The sequence below is a fragment of the Nicotiana tabacum genome, chromosome 4, assembly GCF_000715075.1.
Source record: "Nicotiana tabacum cultivar K326 chromosome 4, ASM71507v2, whole genome shotgun sequence".
NCBI lineage: Eukaryota > Viridiplantae > Streptophyta > Magnoliopsida > Solanales > Solanaceae > Nicotiana > Nicotiana tabacum.
This window is the reverse complement of record NC_134083.1, coordinates 10062869-10084621: the sequence shown is the minus strand read 5'-3', so window position 1 is coordinate 10084621 and position 21753 is coordinate 10062869. Positions and strand designations below refer to the sequence as shown.

Genomic DNA, 21753 nt, shown 5'->3' with positions numbered 1-21753 from the left:
TCAGGACAGAGCCCCGTCATACCAATCAATACATATTCAAATCATACTGACCAAATAGGCAACTCAGAAGCAAGTGGAATGCACAAACACCTTCTGTTGAGCGGATAGCCTACTAGGAGAACTCTCAACCTGTCTATCGGAACCTACAGGCATGACACGCAGCATCCTCATGCAAAAGGGACGTCAGTACAAATAAAGTACCTAGTATGTAAGGCATGAAAGAAACATGGAGTAAGGAACTCAACCTGTAAGTCTGAATAGCTTTGTGAATCATGAAAATATTTATAATGTCATGCATGTGCGTATAAATTCCATACCATGCATAAGTATATACGTACATAACATCATCAAGCCTCTGAGGGCATCCCATCATATCATCTCAGCCACTATAGGCGAAATCATTAACGTATACCAGCTGATCAGGTGGTGGTATGTATATAACGCCATAACCTTTTCCATATCCCATGTACATATAATATACGCGTATATAACGCCATCTGGTCATGGGTAAATGTACATGTATAAATGAATGCAATGTATAAGAAAGTAAATCTATAAGATCTCCCAGAATATCATAGACCCATGAACAGACGATATGATAGTAGGACATATGCGGAATCAAGAACATAGGCAATCCTAGAACTTCTAGGAATAGAATTATTTGTGAAAGTTGCGTACTTGCTCATTTCTTGCATCATATGGATCATGCCAAAAAGGAAATAAGGGATAGCCTTAACATACCTTATCACAATATTTCCAATCACCAAGTTGAACTCGCCTCTTTGTACCTTAATCTAAAATAACAATAATAATACTATCATTAAGTTATGAAAGGTACAACTATCGCACAACGAACGACAAGCTTATTTTGTATTAAAACGGGCAGCATCTCCCCTATAATCCTTACTTCCTTCAAATTCAATATAACACTAAACACAACAACATCAACATTTATACATTATTTTCCAACCTTATATACACTATTAAATACTATAAAAGAGCCCAACATACCCTAATCTCTTCATACACAAAACGATCAACATAGTAGTGTCAAACGGCCCGAAAATTTTACGATGAACGACCAGCCCACCACCCTGCATTTATGTGGTGTTTCTCCACAACCGTACTCCTCCAAAACTCCACAAAACAGTAGTAAAACATGCAGCCCAACAACAACACAAAACAGTCAACTACAAGTGAATAACTCGAACTCACGGCTTCCGATCACCGTCCCATGAGTTCTAACTATTAGGAAACATTTATCAACCTTCCTTGATATTTAAACACTTAAATACAGAAAGTACATGTTTTCTTAACTATGAAGTACCTTCCAAAACTCAAACTACAAAGAAAAAGAGAGGCGATATAGCGATACTTACGTCGTAGGGATCGTTTTAATGTCATCGCTTCTTAATTCCATGCCCGGGATGATAATCTTGTTTGAAGCTCTTGAATAGAGATTAAGAGTAAAGTTAGGGGTCTTATTTGGTTGTGTGTTCTGGAAAATTGAAGAAAGAAACGAGATAAGGATACAAATATCCATTTTGTTTGAAAAGTCAAAAGGTGCTACTTGGCACCCTCGCATTGGTCTTTTTTCCAACGCTTATAACTTTTTATAAATGAGTTAAAGTGTATAAACCTATGAATTGGTGTTGAGTTTTCACCTTAAATTCGCCTCTATGCTGAGCTATAATGGAGAGTTTATAAAAAATGGAAGAAATCTCGTTTTGGGACTGTTTTAAATCACTGGCGTCAGGCGTTCATCGCGTTCGTGTGAAACCTGACGCGTTCGCAAAGAGCATGGCCTAACTGGCTTACACGATCGTGAGTAATGCCACGCATTCGCGAAGGTCTAGGCCGCCTCACCTCCGTGTTCGCAAGACTGGGCTCGTGTTTGCATAGAGTTACCTCAACTCTCCTGCCGATCCTATCTAACGCTACACCTTCGTGTGTGACTGGTCGCATCCGCGAAGAGCAACCCCCACCCCAATGCTGCGTGTTCGCGACTAAGGTCTCGTGTTTGTGTAGAACAAAATCCTCCCTAGTCCTAGATCCACTTCGCGATCGCAAGAATGGCTTCGCAATCGCGAAGCACAACGCACCAGATGACAACTGAAGCTCAAAAATCAGATTTTTCGAAGATCAAAAGGTCCGTAGGCTATCCGAAACTCACCAGAGCCCTCGGGGCTCCAAACCATATATGCACACAAGTCCAAAAACCCCATACGAACTCATTCGCACGATCCAATCGCCAAAGTAAAACCTAGAACTATGAATAGGACACCAAATCAAATGAAATTTTTAATGAAACTTAAGAATTTGTATTTTAACAACCGGGCATCCGAATCACGTCAAATCACTTCCATTTTGCACCAAATTTTGCAGACAAGTCATAAATATCGTAATGGACCTATACCATGTTCCGAAACCAAAATACCGACCCGGTATCAACAAAGTCAACATCAGCCCAATTTATAAATTCTTTAAACCTTTAAATTTCAACTTTTCAACAAATTGCGATAACTCAAGCTAGGGAACTCCGGATTCTATTTCAGGCATACGCCCAAGTCCCAAATCATGATACGGACCCATCGGGACCGTCAAAATACGGATATGTATCCGTTTGCATAAAACATTGACCAAAGTTAACTCAAATAGATTTTTAATGCATAAATTCATATTTTAATCAATTTTTAACATAAAAGCCTCTCTGAAAAAGACACGGACTGCACACGCAAATTGAGGAAGGCTAAAATGAGATACTTGAGGTTTTGAAATACAGAATTAAGGTTTAAAACTTTAGTTGACCTATCGGGTCATCACATTGATAGACAGGTTCCCTCGAGGTTTGAGGATCAGTTCCTCTTTGTTCAATTCCCCATGTCAGGTTGCCCTGGGTAGAAGGACCTGTTCCATCACATGTTCCTTCCTCTAGTGCAACTTCAATATGGGTTATGGTTTCATTTGAGTTTATTACTGTCACATCTCCTTTTTTCGAGGGGATAGGGGAGTTTTTCCAATTAAAGTGTCATAATTCGAAATAGGATTAATTATTTAATCAGAGTCGCCACTTGGAATAATTGTTCGAAATAGGATTAATTATTTAATCAGAGTCGCCACTTGAAATAATTGTTATGGTGTCCCAAGTCACCGGTTTATTTTAAAATCCCAACTCAAGGAAATTGACTCTATTTATGGTCCGCGAACACAGAAGACCGGGTAAGGAATTCTGTTAATCCGGGAGAAGGTGTGCGGCTCTCCCGAGTTTAGTGGTTTTAGCACGGTCGTTCAACTATTAATAATTGGTCTAATTATCTTATTTAACACATGTTTAAAACCTATTGTGCATTTTTAACTTTTTAATCGCTTTTAATATTTATGGAATTTATTTAAATAAGTCGCTATGCCGCACACTTATTGTTTTTGTAAGTATTGCAAATCACGCCACGTGAAACATACCCGTGATTCACAATATGTTTATTTTAATTATTATTCGAAGCTCTGGTCGAGTCGCATGAAATGCACACCCGAATTTGGGGAATTATGTATCACGACTACGCCACGGGAACCGTACCCATAGTCCTGATGATTTAATTACGCGCCTAAAGCAAACTACGATATTTAATTAATTATTTACTAAGATAATTTAGGATTGTATGAAGGCAGCACATTATGGAAAGAGGGCTCGTTGGAATCAAAAATCCGCTGGGTCATTGCGGGAAGAATGGCGTTCATACTCCGAGATTGCGGTTGATTTTCTAAAATGTTGATGAAAGCCAAAATTCATATCTTTAGCTAGCATGCTTTAATTATGTGGGCTAAGCTTGATTTATACAACAAATAAATTGGGGCGATGTGCACAGATAGCCAGTAATAACACATGTATTTACTTTTAAGCCACTGTTTTAAATGTATTTAGTTTTTAGCCACTGCTTTAATAAACTTTTACTCGACCAGACGAAAATACCCTTCTACTATATAGGATTTCGCTGATACATACGCTCCTTATTCATGATCAGCAACAGCTCAAACTTACGTGCAAACTTACGTGCAGAGAATTGTTGTGATCGTCCAAAATTGCAGAAGCTTCTTTTCCGATTTCAAACTTTTTGTCTAAGTTCAGAATTCAACTTTCTCGTCCAAAATTCACCATAAAATTACAGTAAGTTCTAAAGTTTTAGATATCTCTATATGCTTTTGTGTGTTTGTGTGGATTTTTATTTCGTTACTGAAGAATGAGATGCTAGGAATTTGATTTTTTTTTCTTTTCTGTATTGATAAAATTAAGGACATCGCGTCCTTAACTCTGTGATTGTTCTGTAAATATTGAGGACATAATGTTAAGGATTTGGTGTCCTTAATATGATTGTTGTTCTAAAAAATATTAAGGATAAAGTGTCCTGTGTTTTACAACTTGTATTAATAAAGTTAAGGACACGATGTCCTTAACTTCATGATTGTTGTTCTAAATATTAAGGACATAGTGTCTTGTATTTGCAAATTGTATTAATAAAGTTAAGGACACGATGTCCTTAACTTCATGACTGTTGTTCTAAATATTAAGGACACCATGTCCTTAACATTTTCACAGCACACATCAAAGTGAAGGACACCATGTACTTAACATTTTCACTGCACACATCAAAGTTAAGGATAACTTGTCCTTAACATTTACACTGCACACATCAAAGTTAAGGACAACTTATCCTTAAAATTTTTACTGCACACATCAAAGTTAAGGACAACTTGTCCTTAACTTTTACAATGCACACATCAAAGTTAAGGACATCATATCCTTAACTTTTACAATGCACACATCCAAGTTAAGGACACCATGTCCTTAACATTTTGACTGCACACATCAAAGTTAAGGACATAATGTCCTATTTTTGCAACTTGTACTGATAAAGTTTAGGACATGATGTCCTTAACTTCATGACTATTGTGTAAAAATTAAGGACATAGTGTCCTGTTTTTGCAACCTATACTAATAAAGTTTAGGACATGATGTCCTTAACTTCATGACTACTGTGTAAATATTAAGGACATAGTGTCCTGTATTTGCAACTTGTATTGATAAAGTTTAGGACATGATATCCTTAACTTCATGACTGTTGTTCTAAATATTAAGGACATAGTGTCCTGTGTTTTGCAACTTGTATTGATAAAGTTTAGGACATCTTGTCCTTAACTTCACGAATGTTGTATAATATGTCCTAAATTTCCCATTTTCTTGACTTGCAGGATGGATACAATATGTATTATAGTTGCTTTTAATGGTAAATGGACTGCAAACTATAAGTATCTTGATCATCAAACAAAGCTTGTTCTAGTACCTGAGGCAATTCGATTTGAAGATTTCATTAACCAGGTTTTTGAAGTTATTGAATTGGAAAGAGACAAGTTTGAAGCAATGATATGGTTTGATATCAATCTGGGAACAAGCAAGGGAATGCTTGTATCCAAAGATTTAGATCTTCACACAGGTATAGAGTTACTAAAAAGTCATTCACTCTTCAAGGGCTGTCGTTTCATTGTTGATATTTCGGAAAGAGTTTTTGATTCTACAAGCACCTTTAAACATGTCAATACAGAAACTCAACAAGACAATCAAGACAAATGCCAACAGATAATGGAAATAGATGTGGTTGAAGCTCAACCAATAACTGAAGAGGTGCTTCAAACATTTGATTCTATTCAAGTAGAAGGACAAAGCATTATAGAGATTGACAATGAACAAGCTTTGGGTATTCAAGTCTTAGAGAGTGCACCGGTAATAGAAGAAGTTGCTGAAAAAATCTTTACTCAACTAACTAGACAAAGCTCAAATTCGAAACAAAAAGAATCCCCAACTACGATATTAAGAGAAAATGCTTCGTTGGATGAAATAAAAGTGGGATCAATATTTGACAAAAAGAAGAGTATAATTAACTGTTTTTCTAATATAGTAATTAAAGGACATTTTGAATTCAAGGTTGTTAGATCAAGCTCAACAAGATATTTGTTGAAATGCAATGATGATAGGTGTGGGTGGTGTGTGCGTGCTTTCAGAATTAAAGATTCAACACCATTCAAGATAGTAAAGATTGAGAAAAATTATGACTGCTCAGTTAACACTATAAAAGCTGATCAAAGGCATGCAACTTCAAAGTTGATTAGTGGTTACATTATCGACAATCTTCGAGACCCAAGGTTTGAAGTTACACCAGCCTTTGTCATGGCAGAAATGCAAAAATTGCATGGACTAGACATTGGTTATCACAAGGCGTGGCGTGCTATTCAACGTGCTTCAGCTTTAATAAGAGGAACTCCTGAAGAGAATTATGAATTATTGTCTTCATACTTGTATATGATGAAAAGTAAAAATCCGGGAACATACACTAACATAAAGATAGACGACAACAACAGGTAAACAATCAAAAAGAGTTTATTAGTCTGTTTTATAAACTTTAGGACGTGGTGTCCTTAACTTGGATGTATGCAATGAAAATGTTAAGGACATGGTGTCCTTAACTTGGATGTGTGCAATGAAAAAATTAAGGACATGGTATCCTTAACTTTGATGTGTGCAGTGAAAATGTTAAGGACATGGGGTCCTTAACTTTGATGTGTGCAGTGAAAATGTTAAGGACATGTTGTCCTTAACTTTGATGTGTGCAGTGAAAATGTTAAGGACACGGTGTCCTTAACTTGGATGTGTGCAGTAAAAAAGTTAAGGACATGTTGTCCTTAACTTTGATGTGTGCATTATAAAAGTTAAGGACATGGTGTCCTTAACTTTGATGTGTGCAGTGAAAATGTTAAGGACATGGTGTCCTTAACTTTGATGTGTGCAGTAAAAATATTAAGGACATGGTGTCCTTAACTTGGATGTGTGCAGTGAAAAACTTAAGCACATGGTGTCCTTAACTTTGATGTGTGCATTGTAAAAGTTAAGGACAGGGTGTCCTTAACTTTGATGTGTGCAGTGAAAATGTTAAGGACATGGTATCCTTAACTTGGATGTGTGCAGTGAAAAACTTAAGGACATGGTGTCCTTAACTTTGATGTGTGCATTGTAAAAGTTAAGGACAGGGTGTCCTTAACTTTGATATGTGCAGTAAAAAAGTTGAAGGACATGGTATCCTTAACTTTGATGTGTGCAGTGAAAATGTTAAGGACGTGGTGTCCTTAACTTTGATGCGTGGAGTGAAAATGTTAAGGACATGGTGTCCTTAACTTTGATGTGTGCATTGTAAAAGTTAAGGACATGGTGTCCTTAACTTTGATGTGTGCATTCTAAAAGTTAAGGACAAGTTCTCCTTAACTTTGATGTGTGCACTGAAAATGTTAAGGACATTGTGTCCTTAACTTTGATATGTACAGTGAAACTATTAAGGACAAGATGTCCTTAACTTTGATGTGTGCAGTGTAAATGTTAAGGATTTGGTGTCCTGTATTTTTAACCTTTTGTTAAACTGTATTTTCAGGTTTCTTTATATGTTTTATGCATATGGATCATCAATAGCTGGTTGGAATCATTGTAGACCAGTGATTGCTGTTGATGCAACCTTTTTGAAGTCAAAATATCGTGGTGTTTTAATGATTTCAGTTTCAAAGGATGCAAATAACCAAATATTCCCACTAGCCTTTGGAATTGCAGAATCTGAAAATAATAATTCCTATGAGTGGTACTTTAGTGAGCTTCGCAATGCAATTGGGAGTCGTGACAATTTAATTTTTTTATCGGACAGGCATCAATCTATTGCACATGGCATTGCAAAGGTATATCCTGAAAGCTACCATGGGATTTGTATCTATCATTTGGTGCAGAACCTAAAGCAAAGGAAAGTGAAAAATGAGGTCATAAAACTTTTCCAAAGTGTTGCAAGAGTATACAGGCGCAAAGAATTTGATCTATACATGTCAGATATAGCAAAAGTTGATAATAAGACTTTTGACTACTTGATGGAAGAACCACCGGAAAGGTGGGCACGTTCTTGTAGTCCACGACGAATATATGACATGCTCACAACAAACATAGTTAAGTCAATGAATTTTGTGCTATTAGAAGCAAGGGAGTTGCCTATATTAAGAATGATGGATTTCATCCAAGTGAAGCTGCAACGTTGGTTTTATGAAAGAAGAAATGAAGCAGAAGGAACTTTTTATGACGTTTCTTGTTGGGTAGAAGAGGAATTGAAGAAAAAGATAGATTTAGCTTTTACTTTAAATGTAAGTATTATGTTCTTACTTTAGCTTATTATTTTAATGATAATTTAACATAATGTACTAACTTATAGTTTTTCAACTTTGAAGGTCTTCCCTGTTGATTCATGGTGTTCTAGAGTTGAGGAAGAAGGAATTACTTTCTTGGTGGACTTAAACAAAAGAACATTTGATTGTTTTCAGTTTCAATTTGATGAATTACCATGTATACATGCAATTGTAGCTATCGAGAAGAGAAACATCAAGAAGTCCAATTTCTGCTCGGACTGGTACTTAAAGGAATCTTGGCTGAAAACATATGAAAGACAAATACATCCTATAGGATATACGGATTCTTGGATTGTACCAGAGAGTGTTAAGTCACAAATTATTAAACCTCCAAATTTCAAAGTCCCGCCAGGTAGAAGGCAGAAGAAAAAGCATATTCCAGCTACCGAATCATCAAAAATAACATTCAAAGGTGGTCGTTGCAGAAGAATTGGTCATAATAGATTATCTTGTATATATTCTTCAGCAGTCCATCCATTTTCAAGGAAGCATAGAGAATAATAGATATATCCACTTATGTTTATCTACTCTTTTAAGTTTTTGCTATAAATTGGATTCATTTAGATTGTTTTTATTTGAGCAAGTAAACATTAACAGATGGTTATATAAAAGATGTCCTGAATTTTCAAAGTTTCTTTGCACTTACGTGCTCTTTGTTTCTTTTTCTTTTTCTGGGAGTTCTATTTACCTTTGTCGGACCAATTATTGTTTATGAGATTTTATTCTTGCCGTAAGTAAATAAGAAAGTTCTTTTCTTTATATAATTTGACGCCTGCAACTTGCTACATCTTTATTTTTAAAATGAGATTAGTACAAGTAAAACTTAAGGACATAATCTTTTACAGGTCCTGAAAATTTCAAGTATGAATCTAATATTAAGGACATAAATTTCTAAAATGTCCTTAACTTCTGGAAACCGCATATTATTATCTAGATTTCCAGAAGTTCAGGACATTTTAGAAAAATATGTCCTGAATATTATTTTCATCCTTCAACAATTCAGGACGTTTATGAACATAATGTCCTGAAGTTCTACAACAATCAATGTATCTTTTGCTATATCTCTACAGATTTAATAAAAAACTGGCAATTTAAAATGGACAAATCAGTAGTTATAAAACTTGACATTTGCAGCTTGCTAAACACAACTTGCTACATCTTATTTTTAAAATGAGATTGGTACAAGTAGACTTCAAGACATAATTTTTTGAAACGTCCTGGACATTTGAAGTATGAATCTAATATATAGGACATAAATTTCTAAAATGTCCTTAACTTCTGGAAATCTCAGTTTATTGTCTATATTCCAGAAGTTTAGCACATTTAAAAAAATATGTCTTGAATATTATTTTCATCCTTCAACAAATAAGGATGAAGTTAACAGATTCTGAAGTTCTACAATAATCAATGTGTGTTGCTTTGAATTTCTAGAAACTTCAAGATAATTTAATCAAAGATTGGCCCTTTAAAACTGTGAAAAAATGGACAAATCAATAGTTAACCAAAAGAAAGAAATTAATAACACGATGCCTTCATATTACTGCTGAAACTGTAATTTAGCATAGCTGTGACCAAATATTTATGCTATGCAAACAAAATAAAGTGCCTTGTGACAATTTACAGGATATTTCAGAATTCATATGGATTCTTTACAACAATTTTATACCAATTTCACTACAGCTGACTTTCTTTACAACTACACTACATCTCCTCTGGGCAGGAAGTTTTATTTTCACTATCATAATCGTCACCGACATTTTTTGGTGGTGTATCATAACCAGAATTTCTTTTCCACTCTTCATGTGCCCAAAGATTTGCTGCAAGTTCTTTTCTGAAGTTTGATATGTCCTCAGGTTGGAATTTTTCCACATCCTTTTCCATCATCAACAACTCCACATACTTGATTAGGAATGCACCACAATCAGTCCTAAGAAAAATAAGGAGTCAATTAAATAATATCTTTAATAAAATAAATCTAAAGTACATATAAATTATATAGCAAATGACAACACGTACGATCCAGTTTGGTGCGGTGATCTTTGCCACCGAATATCAAATTTGTTGAATGCATTTCCAAAAGATTTGTGATTTTTCTCAAACTGTGAGAACTTTAGCAAGTGGGGATCATGCATGCGTACATTTCAATGTGTTTCATTCCTTGCTCATATGGCTCACTATATATGGAATCGTACACATCAAACTTTCTCTCATACCCCCAAAAGAAAATGTGTCACAACATCATTATCTTCTGAAGGAAGCCGACATGGAAAAAAGATTTTGTCAACCTCTGTCCAAGCAATTCCACATCTACGATTGTCACCCCACACATATGGTGTGAGAACCAACTAATTATCATCACATCAAAATAAATCTGAAGTATCTTCATTGAAATCCTTATACACAATTAGCATATAGTTATCAAAAAGTATATCTGTAGTTGTGCAACGATAAGGATGGGCGCAAGGGTGGTAGCATTCCTTCTTTCTCAAATAATACAGGGCAATGTCAATATGCTTCATAAAAAGGCAAAAAAAGAAAAAAAATTCATCAGTCATAAATAATTAAAAAATAATAAATTAAGAAGAAAGAAAACAAATGCCTTGTGAATTATCAAACCTTATCATCAAGTACAAAGCTACTATCTGCAAGCTCAAGGAAGAACATTTTTCTATTGATTTTTTGATGGTACGATTTATATGGATTCTTTCTCACACCATTATCCTCAGCATATATATCAGTTTGTCCCCTGAAAATTTTGAAAATATCAAAGTTAGAAAGTTTATAAGTTAGTCCTCAATTCCTAATTAAGGACACTTGGTCCTGAACTTACAGTAACAAGGTCATAAGTTTAGGACACTTGGTCCTGACGTTAGAGTTACAAATTCAAAATTTAAGGACAGGTAGTCCTTAACTTACAGTTACAAGTTCAAAAGTTAAGGACACTTGGTCCTGAACTTAGACTTACAAGCTCATAAATTAAAGTCCTGAACTTAGAGTAACAAGCTCATAAGTTAAGGACAATTGATCCTGAACTTAGAGTGGAAGTGCAAAAATTAAGGACACTTGGTCCTAAAGTTAGAATTGCAAATTCAAAAATTAAGGACAGGATGTCCTTAACTTACAGTTACAAGTTCAAAAGTTAAGGACACTTGGTCCTGAACTTAGACTTACTAGCTCATAAATTAAAGGACAATTAGTCATGAACTTAGAGTAACAAGCTCATAAGTTAAGGACAATTGGTCCTGAACTTAGAGTGGAAGTTCAAAAATTAAGGACACTTGGTCCTGAAGTTAGAGTTGCAAATTCAAAAATTAAGGACAGGTAGTCCTTAACTTACAGTTACAAGTTCAAAAGTTAAGGACACTTGGTCTTGAACTTAGACTTACAAGCTCATAAATTAAAGTCCTGAACTTAGAGTAACAAGCTCATAAGTTAAGGACAATTGGTCTTGAACTTAGAGTGGAAGTTCAAAAATTAAGGACACTCGGTCCTGAAGTTAGAGTTGCAAATTCAAAAATTAAGGACAGGTAGTCCTTAACTTACAGTTACAAGTTTAAAAGTTAAGGACACTTAGTCCTGAACTTAGACTTACAATCTCAAAAGTTAAGGACACTTAATCCTTAACTTAGAGTTACAAGCTCAAAAATTTAGGACATTTAGTCATGAAGTTAGAGTTGGAAGCTTAATACACTTAGTCCTGAATTTAAAATTACAAGTTCAAGACACAAATATAAGCAATTAAGAATTAATGAATATATTTAGGGACTTACACTTTTTTGCGACCTTTCCTTTTCTCCTTGCCCAACCACCCAATGAATTTCTTCAATAAGTTTTCATCATCTTTGGCATAATGAAAAATACATGTACGAGTATATTTTGATTTTATCCAGCCCGTATACTTAGGAGTATTTTCATTGTGTGCCATCGATGTTCCTCTTTTTCTTTTCTGTTCAAAAGGAGATTTCAATTGCCAACTAAGCTTCTTATTCCTTTTCCCTCGACCAAGCTCTTCTTCAACATTTCCTTCAACCTCCATAGACAAACCCTCATCAATGCTCATTTGTGTAGTCGGAGGAGTAGGAGTAAGAATAGTAAATGATAGACCATCAAAACCAATACTATCTCTCTTCATTTTCCTAGTATATTGGTTAACGGCTTCATTTTTGTTTTGCTCTGCAAGCAACACTATATATACATTAGTTTGTTGTAAGTCGTCAATTCTATGAATTGTCAAATGAAGAGACAAAAACTAAGGACATAATTTATGAAATGTCCTGACAATTTGAATTATGAATACAATATTAAGGACACAATCAATACCTGTGTTGGCCACGCTGCCTTCTTGTATTTCTTTAACAGACAATGGTGCTGACATATTGCTTGCATTTTCTTTATCTTACAATTGTTCTCCATGTTCTTCGATTGCAAGTTCACAAGATTCTGCAAAGTATTTACAGGAGCTAACACAATTATTACTTGTTACTAATCTTTGATTAAAACAAATATGTATAAGATGAAAAAAACTCCATCTAACTTTTTGCAACTGTCAAGATCATGCCAGTTAAACCATTATCTTGACTAGCATTTTTTTGGCTTCCGATATTGTCTGTAAGAGAGAGAGGTGTAGAGATATCATACGTTCCTTCTATACATTTGCAAACAATCTCACTTATGCTTTTTCCTTGGGTATTTTCTATGTTTTGAGATTGTCCTCCACTTCTCTCTTTTGAAATTTCATCATCTTGATAGTTCACTCCATCTTGTGTAGTCGGAGGAGTAGGAGTAAGAATAACAAATGATGGACCATCAAAACCAATACTATCTCTCTTCCTTTTCCTAGTATATTGGTTAACAACTTCATTTTTGTTTTGCTCTGCAAGCAACACTACATATACATTAGTTTGATGCAAATCGTCAATTCTATGACAAATTGTCAAATGAAGAGACAAAAACTAATGACATAATTTTTGAAATGTCCTGACAATTTGAATTATGAATACAATATTAAGGACACAATCAATACCTGTGTTGGCCACGTTGCCTTCTTGTATTTCTTTAACAGACAATGGAGGTAACATATTGATTGCATTTTCTTTATCTTGCAACTGTTCTCCATGTTCTTCGATTGCAAGTTCACAAGATTCTGCAAAATATTTACAAGAGCTAACATAATTAGTACTTGTTACTAATCTTTGATTAAAACAAACATGTATAAGATGAAAAAAAACTCCGTCTAACCTTTTGCAACTGTCAAGATCATGCCAGTTAAATCATTATCTTGACTAGCATTTTTTTGGCTTCCAATATTGTCTGTAAGAGAGAGAGGTGTAGAGATATCATACGTTCCTTCTATACATTTGCAAACAATCTCACTTATGCTTGACCCTTGGGTATTTTCTATGTCTTGAGATTGTCATCCACTTCTCTCTTTCGAAATTTCATTATCTTGATAGTCCACTCCATCTTCTTTCCTTGCAGCTTCAAAAGATTCTGTAACATTTACAATTAATACTTGTTACTAATAGTTTACTAAAACTAGCATTCAACATGTCATGAAAATTCCATCTAACCTTGATTGGCATCATTTTGATTTCCAAATTTCTCTTTATGTGAGAGAGGTGTAGATAGATCATATATTTCTTCAACACATTTGCATACAATCTCACTTATACTTGTTCCTAATAGATTTTCTAAATCCTGATCGTCTTGACATTCCATTCCATCTTGAACTTGCACTCCATCAAAAGATTCTACACACATTTGTAATCACAAAAAAGTTTATATGTATTATGCTATTGAATATAAATTTCATGATAACAAATTCAAAAACTGTATCTAACTTTTCCCGATTTCGATGCCAATATCAGTTTCATCTTCTAGATGCGCATCTCTATAATCGCTTTCATAATGATCTTCTACATGCACATCTATATCATCACATTGATCATCAACTGCATCTTTGCTAATTGGAACACTAGGTTCTCTCTCTATAGTCTTTTCATGAGGTTTGTCAAGAAGCTTCAATAAAGTATCAATCTTTGATCTTAGGTTTTTCTTTAAAGCCTGTGAGATAGTATTTAAAATAAGAATCAGAATTAAGGACAAGTATTCCTTAACTTAGAGTTACAAGAACTGAAATTAAGGACATGTAGTCCTGAACTTAGAGTTACAAGTTAAAAAGTTAAGTACAGATAGTCCTAAACTTCAAGTTACAAGCTCACAAATTAAGGATACTTGGTCTTTAATTTAGAGTTACAAGCACAAAAATTAAGGACAGTTAGTCATGAACTTAGAGTTCCAAGTTCAAAAAATAAGGACATGTAGTCCTGAACTTAGAGTTACAAGTTAAAAAGTTAAGGACATGTAGTCCTGAACTTAGAGTTACAAGTTAAAAAGTTAAGGACAAATAGTCCTAAACTTCAAGTTATAAGCACAGAAATTAAGGATAGGTAGTCCTGAACTTAGAGTTACAAGTTATAAAGTTAAGAACATGTAGTCCTGAACATAGAGTTACAAGTTAAAAAGTTAAGGACAGGTAGTCCTGAACTTAGAGCTACAAGTTAAAAAGTTAAGGACATGTAGTCCTGAACTTAGAGCTACAAGTTAAAAAGTTAAGGATATTTAGTCCTGAACTTAGAGTTACAAGTTAAAAAGTTAAGGACAGGTAGTCCTAAACTTCAAGTTACAAGCACAGAAATTAAGGACATGTAGTCCTGAACTTAGAGTTACAAGTTAAAAAGTTAAGGACAAATAGTCCTAAACTTCAAGTTACAAGCACAGAAATTAAGGACAGGTTGTCCTGAACTTAGAGTTCCAAGTTAAAAAGTTAAGGACAGGTAGTCCTAAACTTAGAGTTACAAGCTAAAATGTTAAGGACATGTAGTCCTGAACTTAGAGTTACAAGCACAGAAATTAAAGACAGGTAGTCTTAAACTTAGAGTTTCAAGTTCAAAAAATAAGGACATGTAATCCTGAACTTAGAGTTACAAGTTAAAAAGTTAAGGACATGTAGTCCTGAACTTAGAGTTACAAGCTCACCAATTAAGTACACTTGGTCCTTAACTTAGAGTTACAAGCACAGAAACTAAGGACATGTAGTCCTTAACTTAGAGTTCCAAGTTCAAAAAATAAGGACATGTAGTCCTTAACTTAGAGTTACAAGTTAAAAAGTTAAGGACATGTAGTCCTGAACTTCAAGTTACAAGCTCACAAATTAAGGACACTTGGTCTTTAACTTAGAGTTACAACCACAGAAATTAAGGACAGGTAGTCCTGAACTTAGAGTTACAAGCACAGAAATTAAGGACATGTAGTCCTGAACTTAGAGTTACAAGTTAAAAAGTTAAGGACATGTAGTCCTGAACTTAGAGTTATAAGTTAAAAAGTTAAGGACAGGTAGTCCTAAACTTCAAGTTACAAGCTCACCAATAAAGGACACTTGGTCCTTAACTTAGAGTTACAAACACAGAAATTAAGGACACGTAGTCCTTAACTTAGAGTTCCAAGTTCAAAAAATAAGGACATGTAGTCCTGAACTTAGAGTTACAAGTTAAAAAGTTAAGGACATGTAGTCCTGAACTTAGAGTTACAAGTTCAAAAGTTAAGAATAGGAAGTCCTAAACTGAGAGTTACAAGCTCAAAAATTAAGGACATGGTATCTTTAACTTAGAGTTACAAGCACAAAAATGAATGATATTACCTTGATGTCATTTTGAATCCTTTTTTCTGATAAAGCTATTTTTTGATGTATTCTAGTACATTCTACCTCCATATCCTTTTTGAACTTCTCCGATAATCTCTGAATCAAAAACCATAAAAACAAAAAAAGTCTCTTAAGCAAATAAAAAACTAATGGTATTCAAAGACAGAAAACCTATGTTAACAATTTCCTTAAGCAAGACTTCATCAAATTGTGTTGAAGGCATTGAACTTTGATCTTGAGACAATAGCACATGCACACTAGTGGGCTCCGCATCTACTTTAGAAGAAAGAAATGGTACCATCTCGAGCAACTGATACAACTATTATATAAGAAAAAAAAAACGTAAGTATTCAGAAGTAAAACACATAAATAAAAAAATAGTTAGTAATCCTGTTAACTTACTTTTTCATTATGGAAGTACTTTTTACATAGGGTGTCATAATGTGGAGATTTCATATCTAAATAATATAGCATCCGAGGGAACCCACTTTCTCTGAAGTTCACAAATTATTTTTCCTGAAAAATTGGGAATACTTCCATAATCCAAACACAGAAGGTGAAAGAGAAGCCAAGTATAGTATAACTGTCCTTCTCTTTATCTTTCTCTTTCTCATTCTTATTCTCATTGTCTGAAGTATTTTGTTTGGGCTTCAAGCAGCTCTTCAATGATTTTAGTAACTTTTCATAACAAAGAGAGCCTCAATTGAAAAAAGAGCAGAGTTCATCGTCATCTACGATTTTCATTACCCGCTCGGACACATTCCGATTCTTGCGCTTCCCCATCAACACAGATTCAACAAAATAAATTGTTGCCAACTTCACCACATCGTCATGGCTGCCTACAAATGATGCAGTTGTACCATATGGGTGACTAGTAATAAAATGCCACAAATCGCCTAACTCGATTCTATCCTTTCCAGGGAAGTAGACTTTCGAAAGCCTATTCTCTCTTTCACGTAAAACTTTGAAGTCCACTGAAGAAGAACATTTCAACCCAGTAATTATCTGGAACGCTTCACGTGTAAACTTCACTTCATGATCAAAAACCTTGAATGTCATTGAATGCGAGTCATTACTTATAATTTCTAAAAGCAACACACAATGAATAAGTCTACCACAGAACTTCACACCTTGTAATCGAAAAAAGTTTCCGAAAACACCATCCCTCAACTTCTTCCATTGCGTGTTCGACAAGAAACTTTTTATTGTTTCCTTATACTGAAAATCTCCTTTCCAATAGCTCATCAAATTATGCCAATCATCAAACTCGAAAATACGAATCTCCTTCCATTAGCACACTACAAAGAAGGAAATAGAACGTAAACATTAGGACTATTTTTCTGAAATGTCCTTCATATTTAAACTACAAAACTAAAATCCTGGACCTAAGTAGATGCATCTTTAATAGAAGAACAGTAAACTAAAATTAGCTTACAAATTCTTAGGACTATTTTTCTGAAATGTCCTTAATAATTAAACTACAAAACTAAAATCCAGAACCTAAGTAGATGCATCTTTAATAGAAGAACAATAAACTAAAATTAGCTTAGAAATTCTTAGGACTATTTTTCTAAAATGTCCTTAATATTTAAATTAAAAAACTAAAATCCAAGACCTATTTAGATGCATCTTTAATAGAAGAACAATTAACTAAAATTAGCTTAGAAATTCTTAGGACTATTTTTCTAAAATATCATTAATATTTAAACTAAAAAACTAAAATCCAGGATCTAATTAGATGCATCTTTAATAGAAGCACAATTAACTAAACTTAGCTTACAAATTCTTAGGACTATTTTTTTGAAATGTCCTTAATATTTAAACTTAAAAACTAAAATCCAGGACCTAATTAGATGCATCTTTAATAGAAGCACAATTAACTAAAATTAGCTTACAAATTCTTAGGACTATTTTTCTAAAATGTCCTTAATATTTAAACTAAAAAACTAAAATCCAGGACCTAATTAGATGCATCTTTAATAGAAGCACAATTAACTAAAATTAGCTTACAAATTCGTAGGACTATTTTTCTGAAATGTCCTTAATATTTAAACTAAAAAACTAAAATCCAGGACCTAATTAGATGCATCTTTAATAGAAGCACAGTTAACTAAAATTCCTAAACACAGTTAGCTTACAAATTCTTGGGACTATTTTTCTGAAATATCCTTACATAATCAATATATTGATTGAACCACAAATACATTTCAATACCAAAAGGTTCTCAATAACTTTCTCACAAAATTCTGCACCTTATTCCTCAACGAATCAAGTTATAATCATTATTTTGGACATTTCACACATACTTGATGACAAACACAACATTGATCACGATTAGAGATATACAAAAAGAAAAATGCATAAAAGCAAAATTGAAAACATACCAGTACGCTGGTTAGCTGCAGAGAAGATGACAAAATAGAAGAGATTAAGTTGGACAAAGTATACGCAGAGAATTGTTGTGGGCTGGGCAGGAACGATATTGAGGGAGCGAAATTTTGCTTATGAAATTTTGGCTCTGAACTTCAATCGAGAGAAGAGAGTTGCATGCAGAAACGATATTGAGGGAGCGAAATTTTGCCTATGAAATTTCGGCTCTGAACTTAAATGAGAGAAGCGTATAAAGGAAGGGTTTGGGAATAAAAGAAATAGAAGAAAGGGTAAAAATGTCTTTTCATATTAATTTTAATGAAGTAATGGCTATTTTTGCTCAACATTAGAATTGGTGGATAAAAAATAAACAACACCTTATTTAGTGGCTACCACACGCCATTTTTACAATAAATTGAGGTTGTCCACGTCTAAACCCATCTGCCTCACATTGGAGAGGCCCACAATCACAGTTCATAGAACTCAAATGGACAAGGCTCCACATACATGGGCTTTGCATGCTTGCTCAGCCCAATACACTTAAACCAAACGATGATAACGAGCCAAAGCAGATGCAACACTTAACCATAGAAAGGGATTGACAAAGAAAAAATAATAAAAATCTGTCGTGCTTTACATGATAATAACACAATATATGATTTAAGTACCAACACTGATACAGTAATCCTATATCATGCAAAATAGCTTTTTAATAAATTACAGTCCTCCTTAGGTTCAAATACATCCACATGAGAATTGCAGAGTACATCAATGGTCTCTATAATTAATTATGACAACATTCACACTTTAAATTAGAAACAACAATCTTTTACACATATCTTCAAAATCTCATTCTTTAACTTGTAGCTATTCGACTTCACAGGGATGCAAATTCCACGAAAGCCATTTTCCAAAATAGAAACTCGTTTAATTCTTGTACCTCAAACCAGTCTGCATTGTTATTAGAATATAAAGGGAAAACCCAGATTTCAGCAATTCAATTTCGAATGCAAGCAGCATATAATTACTGATGTGATACACAAGTTGAATTTTAACTAAAACATGTGAGATTCAACACATTCTTAGTCACAAATCACTGCTAAAACGATTTGTCTCTAATAAGCAAAACTATAAAAATCTTCAAGTAGTTGCTATATTAAAGATAAACATTCAATTTATGTTCAAGACCAAACAAACAATAAGTTTAAACACTGCAGCAAATAACTTCAAAGAAAAACAGCCCATACTTCAATACAAATCAGAAAAAAATACAAGTGAGAAGTATGTACCTAAATTTGTAAATGGAGCTGAACTCTTGCCAAATAAAGGCCAAGGAAAACAGCTAATTAACGAGCTTAAAACAGATCAGCAGCAGAAATCAGGAAGACAATCCAAATCCCAGCTAAACAACAGAGTGACAGCAGCAGTAAAACCAGCAATTTCTTTCAAATCAAACCAAGCTTTTGAACCCAGAAATGATGCAAGGATCCAGAGAGGTTAGAAGCAGCTTTTAATCCCTCTTTTTGGCTATTTTCTTTTTGTTTTTGGAGTGTCTTTGCAGCTATTAAAACTCAGATTTGGAACCTAAATTTTCTAGCAGCCGTCTCACTCTATTTTCTGTCTAAGACCCCTTCAAAATGACTGAAAATGAGCCTTTTATAGAAGGGATTATAGGGCAACAACTCCATTTTACTAATTCACCCTCACCTTTTTAACTTTTGTTATTGACTCTTAGACCCCAAAAATCTCATTTATTTCTATTTTCTTTTTGGAGAGACCACCTTTTCTTTCTTCTAGAACCTTCTTTTAGTTATAACAGAAAAGATTCCCTTAGGTTAAAATCCCTTAATACCCTCTAAACTCTAGATAATTACAAATTTCTTTTACTCGCTCAATTACTGCTTTTGTTTTATTAACTTTCTGCAGTAGGCTTCCAGCAGTGGGCTTTTTAAACCTAAACTGGACTGGGCCAGCTCAAACTGGGATCCAAAGACCATCAATTGCCGTGTTTCAATAACTCTACTGCCCGGACCCAAATCCCATTAATAATATCTAAAATCAATTAAGACTTAAACAAAAAACTGAACATTGAAAATGGGGAATTAACGCAAGAGAGAAACAAACTAACAAAATTAAAGGTTTTTAATTTTAATGTCAGTACCTACCTTTAATCAAAGCAACTTGAACACATGCAAAACACAAAATGAAACTGATTTGTTGAATTGCAAATAATCAGAGAAAGTCAGAAAGAGGAAAATGAGAAATTACCTACTAGAACCAAACATGCCAAAAGAGGAGAGGACGACCAATAATAATTAAGAAATTGAGGAAATAAGCTGCCTGAATCCGCCTTTTCAAATCGCCAAGCATTTCTGGCCGACGAGTATTCATTCAGATTCTCAGTCCGGCAAATACTTCGCAGGCCAGAAATCCATGAGGAGTTGAAGGTTTGGATTAAAAAGGAGAGCTAGAAGAAAGGTTTGGGGAATTTTTGGCCAGTCAACGGCCAATTGAACGGAATCCGGCTACCGTGAAGTAGGTCAGAACCAATGCCAATTGTCCCCTTTCATCAAGATGAATCGATTCAAGTAAGCTTCATCACTAAAAAAATTACGGAATTGAAGGAAATTGGGGAAGAAGTCAAAAAGACTGGATTTTTATTTTTAGATCTTTAATTCGGAAAGAATGAGTGACTTTTTAGAGGAACTAGTGGTGGATTTGGAGTGAGGGTGAGAAGTAGACTGTGGGGTGATGATTTGGGTGGATTTGGAGATCATCCGCCGCCGTAGGCGAATCCCGACGGCGGTTCTGGGCGAGGTTAAGAGAGATGATGAGGAGAGGGAATGAGAGAGATGAATCTAGGGTTTGAAAATTTTGGACAGTTTTATTTGGGATGGGGAATTAGTTCCTAACCGTTGGATGGGGATCAAATCAAGGGCTGAGATTGTCCAAGGAAAAAACGGGGTCGTTTGGTTCGTAAATGGGCTGGACCGGTCTTAAAGTTTGGGCTAGGGCGGGTGTTAAGGCAATTGGGCCATTGAAATTGTTCTTTGGCCCAAATTCTAAACAAGACCAAAATAACCTTAATTCCTTTTCTTTGATTTTTTTTCCTTGATTTAAAAATTCTAAATTATATCCTATCTTATATCTAATTTGAAAAATTAATTCTACTTATATATTTTCTAACAACGGACTAATTTGTCCAAATTTAACAAATGCATGTAAAATTAAAAAAAAAATTATTTGATTTTTATGTATTAATTCCAACGATTAAAGAGTAATTAATTCCTAAAAATACAAATTAAACCTAAAATGGTATGAAATTAAATGTGACAATTTTTATGGTTTTTATATGATCTTAAAATATTAAATATACATGAAATGCAACTAAATGCAAACAATAATTAACAGGAAATTTCTAAAAA

At 34.2% G+C, this 21753-nt stretch overlaps 2 protein-coding genes across 15 annotated transcripts; one reads left to right on the top strand and one right to left on the bottom strand.

The window, feature by feature from the left end:
- The first annotated feature begins 5245 nt into the window (after window positions 1-5245).
- LOC142179793 (uncharacterized) lies at window positions 5246-8757 on the top strand. Its single transcript, XM_075250669.1, has 5 exons — window positions 5246-5773; window positions 5975-6408; window positions 7470-7559; window positions 7734-8214; window positions 8299-8757. Exons 1-5 carry the CDS (start codon window positions 5246-5248, stop codon window positions 8755-8757), a joined length of 1992 nt encoding a protein of 663 aa, XP_075106770.1.
- A 996-nt stretch (window positions 8758-9753) lies between these two features.
- LOC107826396 (uncharacterized) lies at window positions 9754-19961 on the bottom strand. Of its 14 annotated transcripts, none has more exons than XM_075251361.1 (13): window positions 19618-19959; window positions 16361-17256; window positions 15956-16277; window positions 14097-14319; window positions 13827-14006; window positions 13495-13746; window positions 13280-13399; window positions 12895-13129; window positions 12577-12696; window positions 12027-12441; window positions 10873-11002; window positions 10273-10769; window positions 9754-10183 (listed from the first exon to the last, which is right to left on the bottom strand). In XM_075251361.1, exons 9-12 carry the CDS (start codon window positions 12629-12631, stop codon window positions 10617-10619), a joined length of 753 nt encoding a protein of 250 aa, XP_075107462.1. In that variant the 5' UTR covers window positions 12632-12696; window positions 12895-13129; window positions 13280-13399; window positions 13495-13746; window positions 13827-14006; window positions 14097-14319; window positions 15956-16277; window positions 16361-17256; window positions 19618-19959; the 3' UTR covers window positions 9754-10183; window positions 10273-10616. The 14 variants fall into 14 exon arrangements, with proteins under 14 accessions (XP_075107462.1, XP_075107469.1, XP_075107461.1 ...); XM_075251368.1 differs by lacking the exon at window positions 14097-14319 and having other exon boundaries at window positions 12027-12429; window positions 12791-13129; window positions 16361-16474; window positions 16706-17256; XM_075251360.1 differs by having other exon boundaries at window positions 12577-13129.
- Window positions 19962-21753: the final 1792 nt, after the last annotated feature.

What these genes read in the sequence shown, in the direction of transcription:
- LOC142179793 (XM_075250669.1), top strand. Translation starts at nt 5,246, where the DNA reads ATGGATACAATATGTATTATAGTTGCTTTTAATGGTAAATGGACTGCA. An exon ending in AAGTCTTAGAGAGTGCACCG is followed by an intron (nt 5,774 to 5,974) that starts GTAATAGAAGAA and finishes TTTGAATTCAAG; the next exon opens with GTTGTTAGATCAAGCTCAAC. An exon ending in AAGATAGACGACAACAACAG is followed by an intron (nt 6,409 to 7,469) that starts GTAAACAATCAA and finishes CTGTATTTTCAG; the next exon opens with GTTTCTTTATATGTTTTATG.
- LOC107826396 (XM_075251364.1), bottom strand. Translation starts at nt 12,631, where the DNA reads ATGTCAGCACCATTGTCTGTTAAAGAAATACAAGAAGGCAGCGTGGCC. An exon ending in AGGAAAGGTCGCAAAAAAGT is followed by an intron (nt 11,003 to 12,026) that starts GTAAGTCCCTAA and finishes CAAAATTTTCAG; the next exon opens with GGGACAAACTGATATATATG. An exon ending in GCTTTGTACTTGATGATAAG is followed by an intron (nt 10,770 to 10,872) that starts GTTTGATAATTC and finishes CTTTTTATGAAG; the next exon opens with CATATTGACATTGCCCTGTA.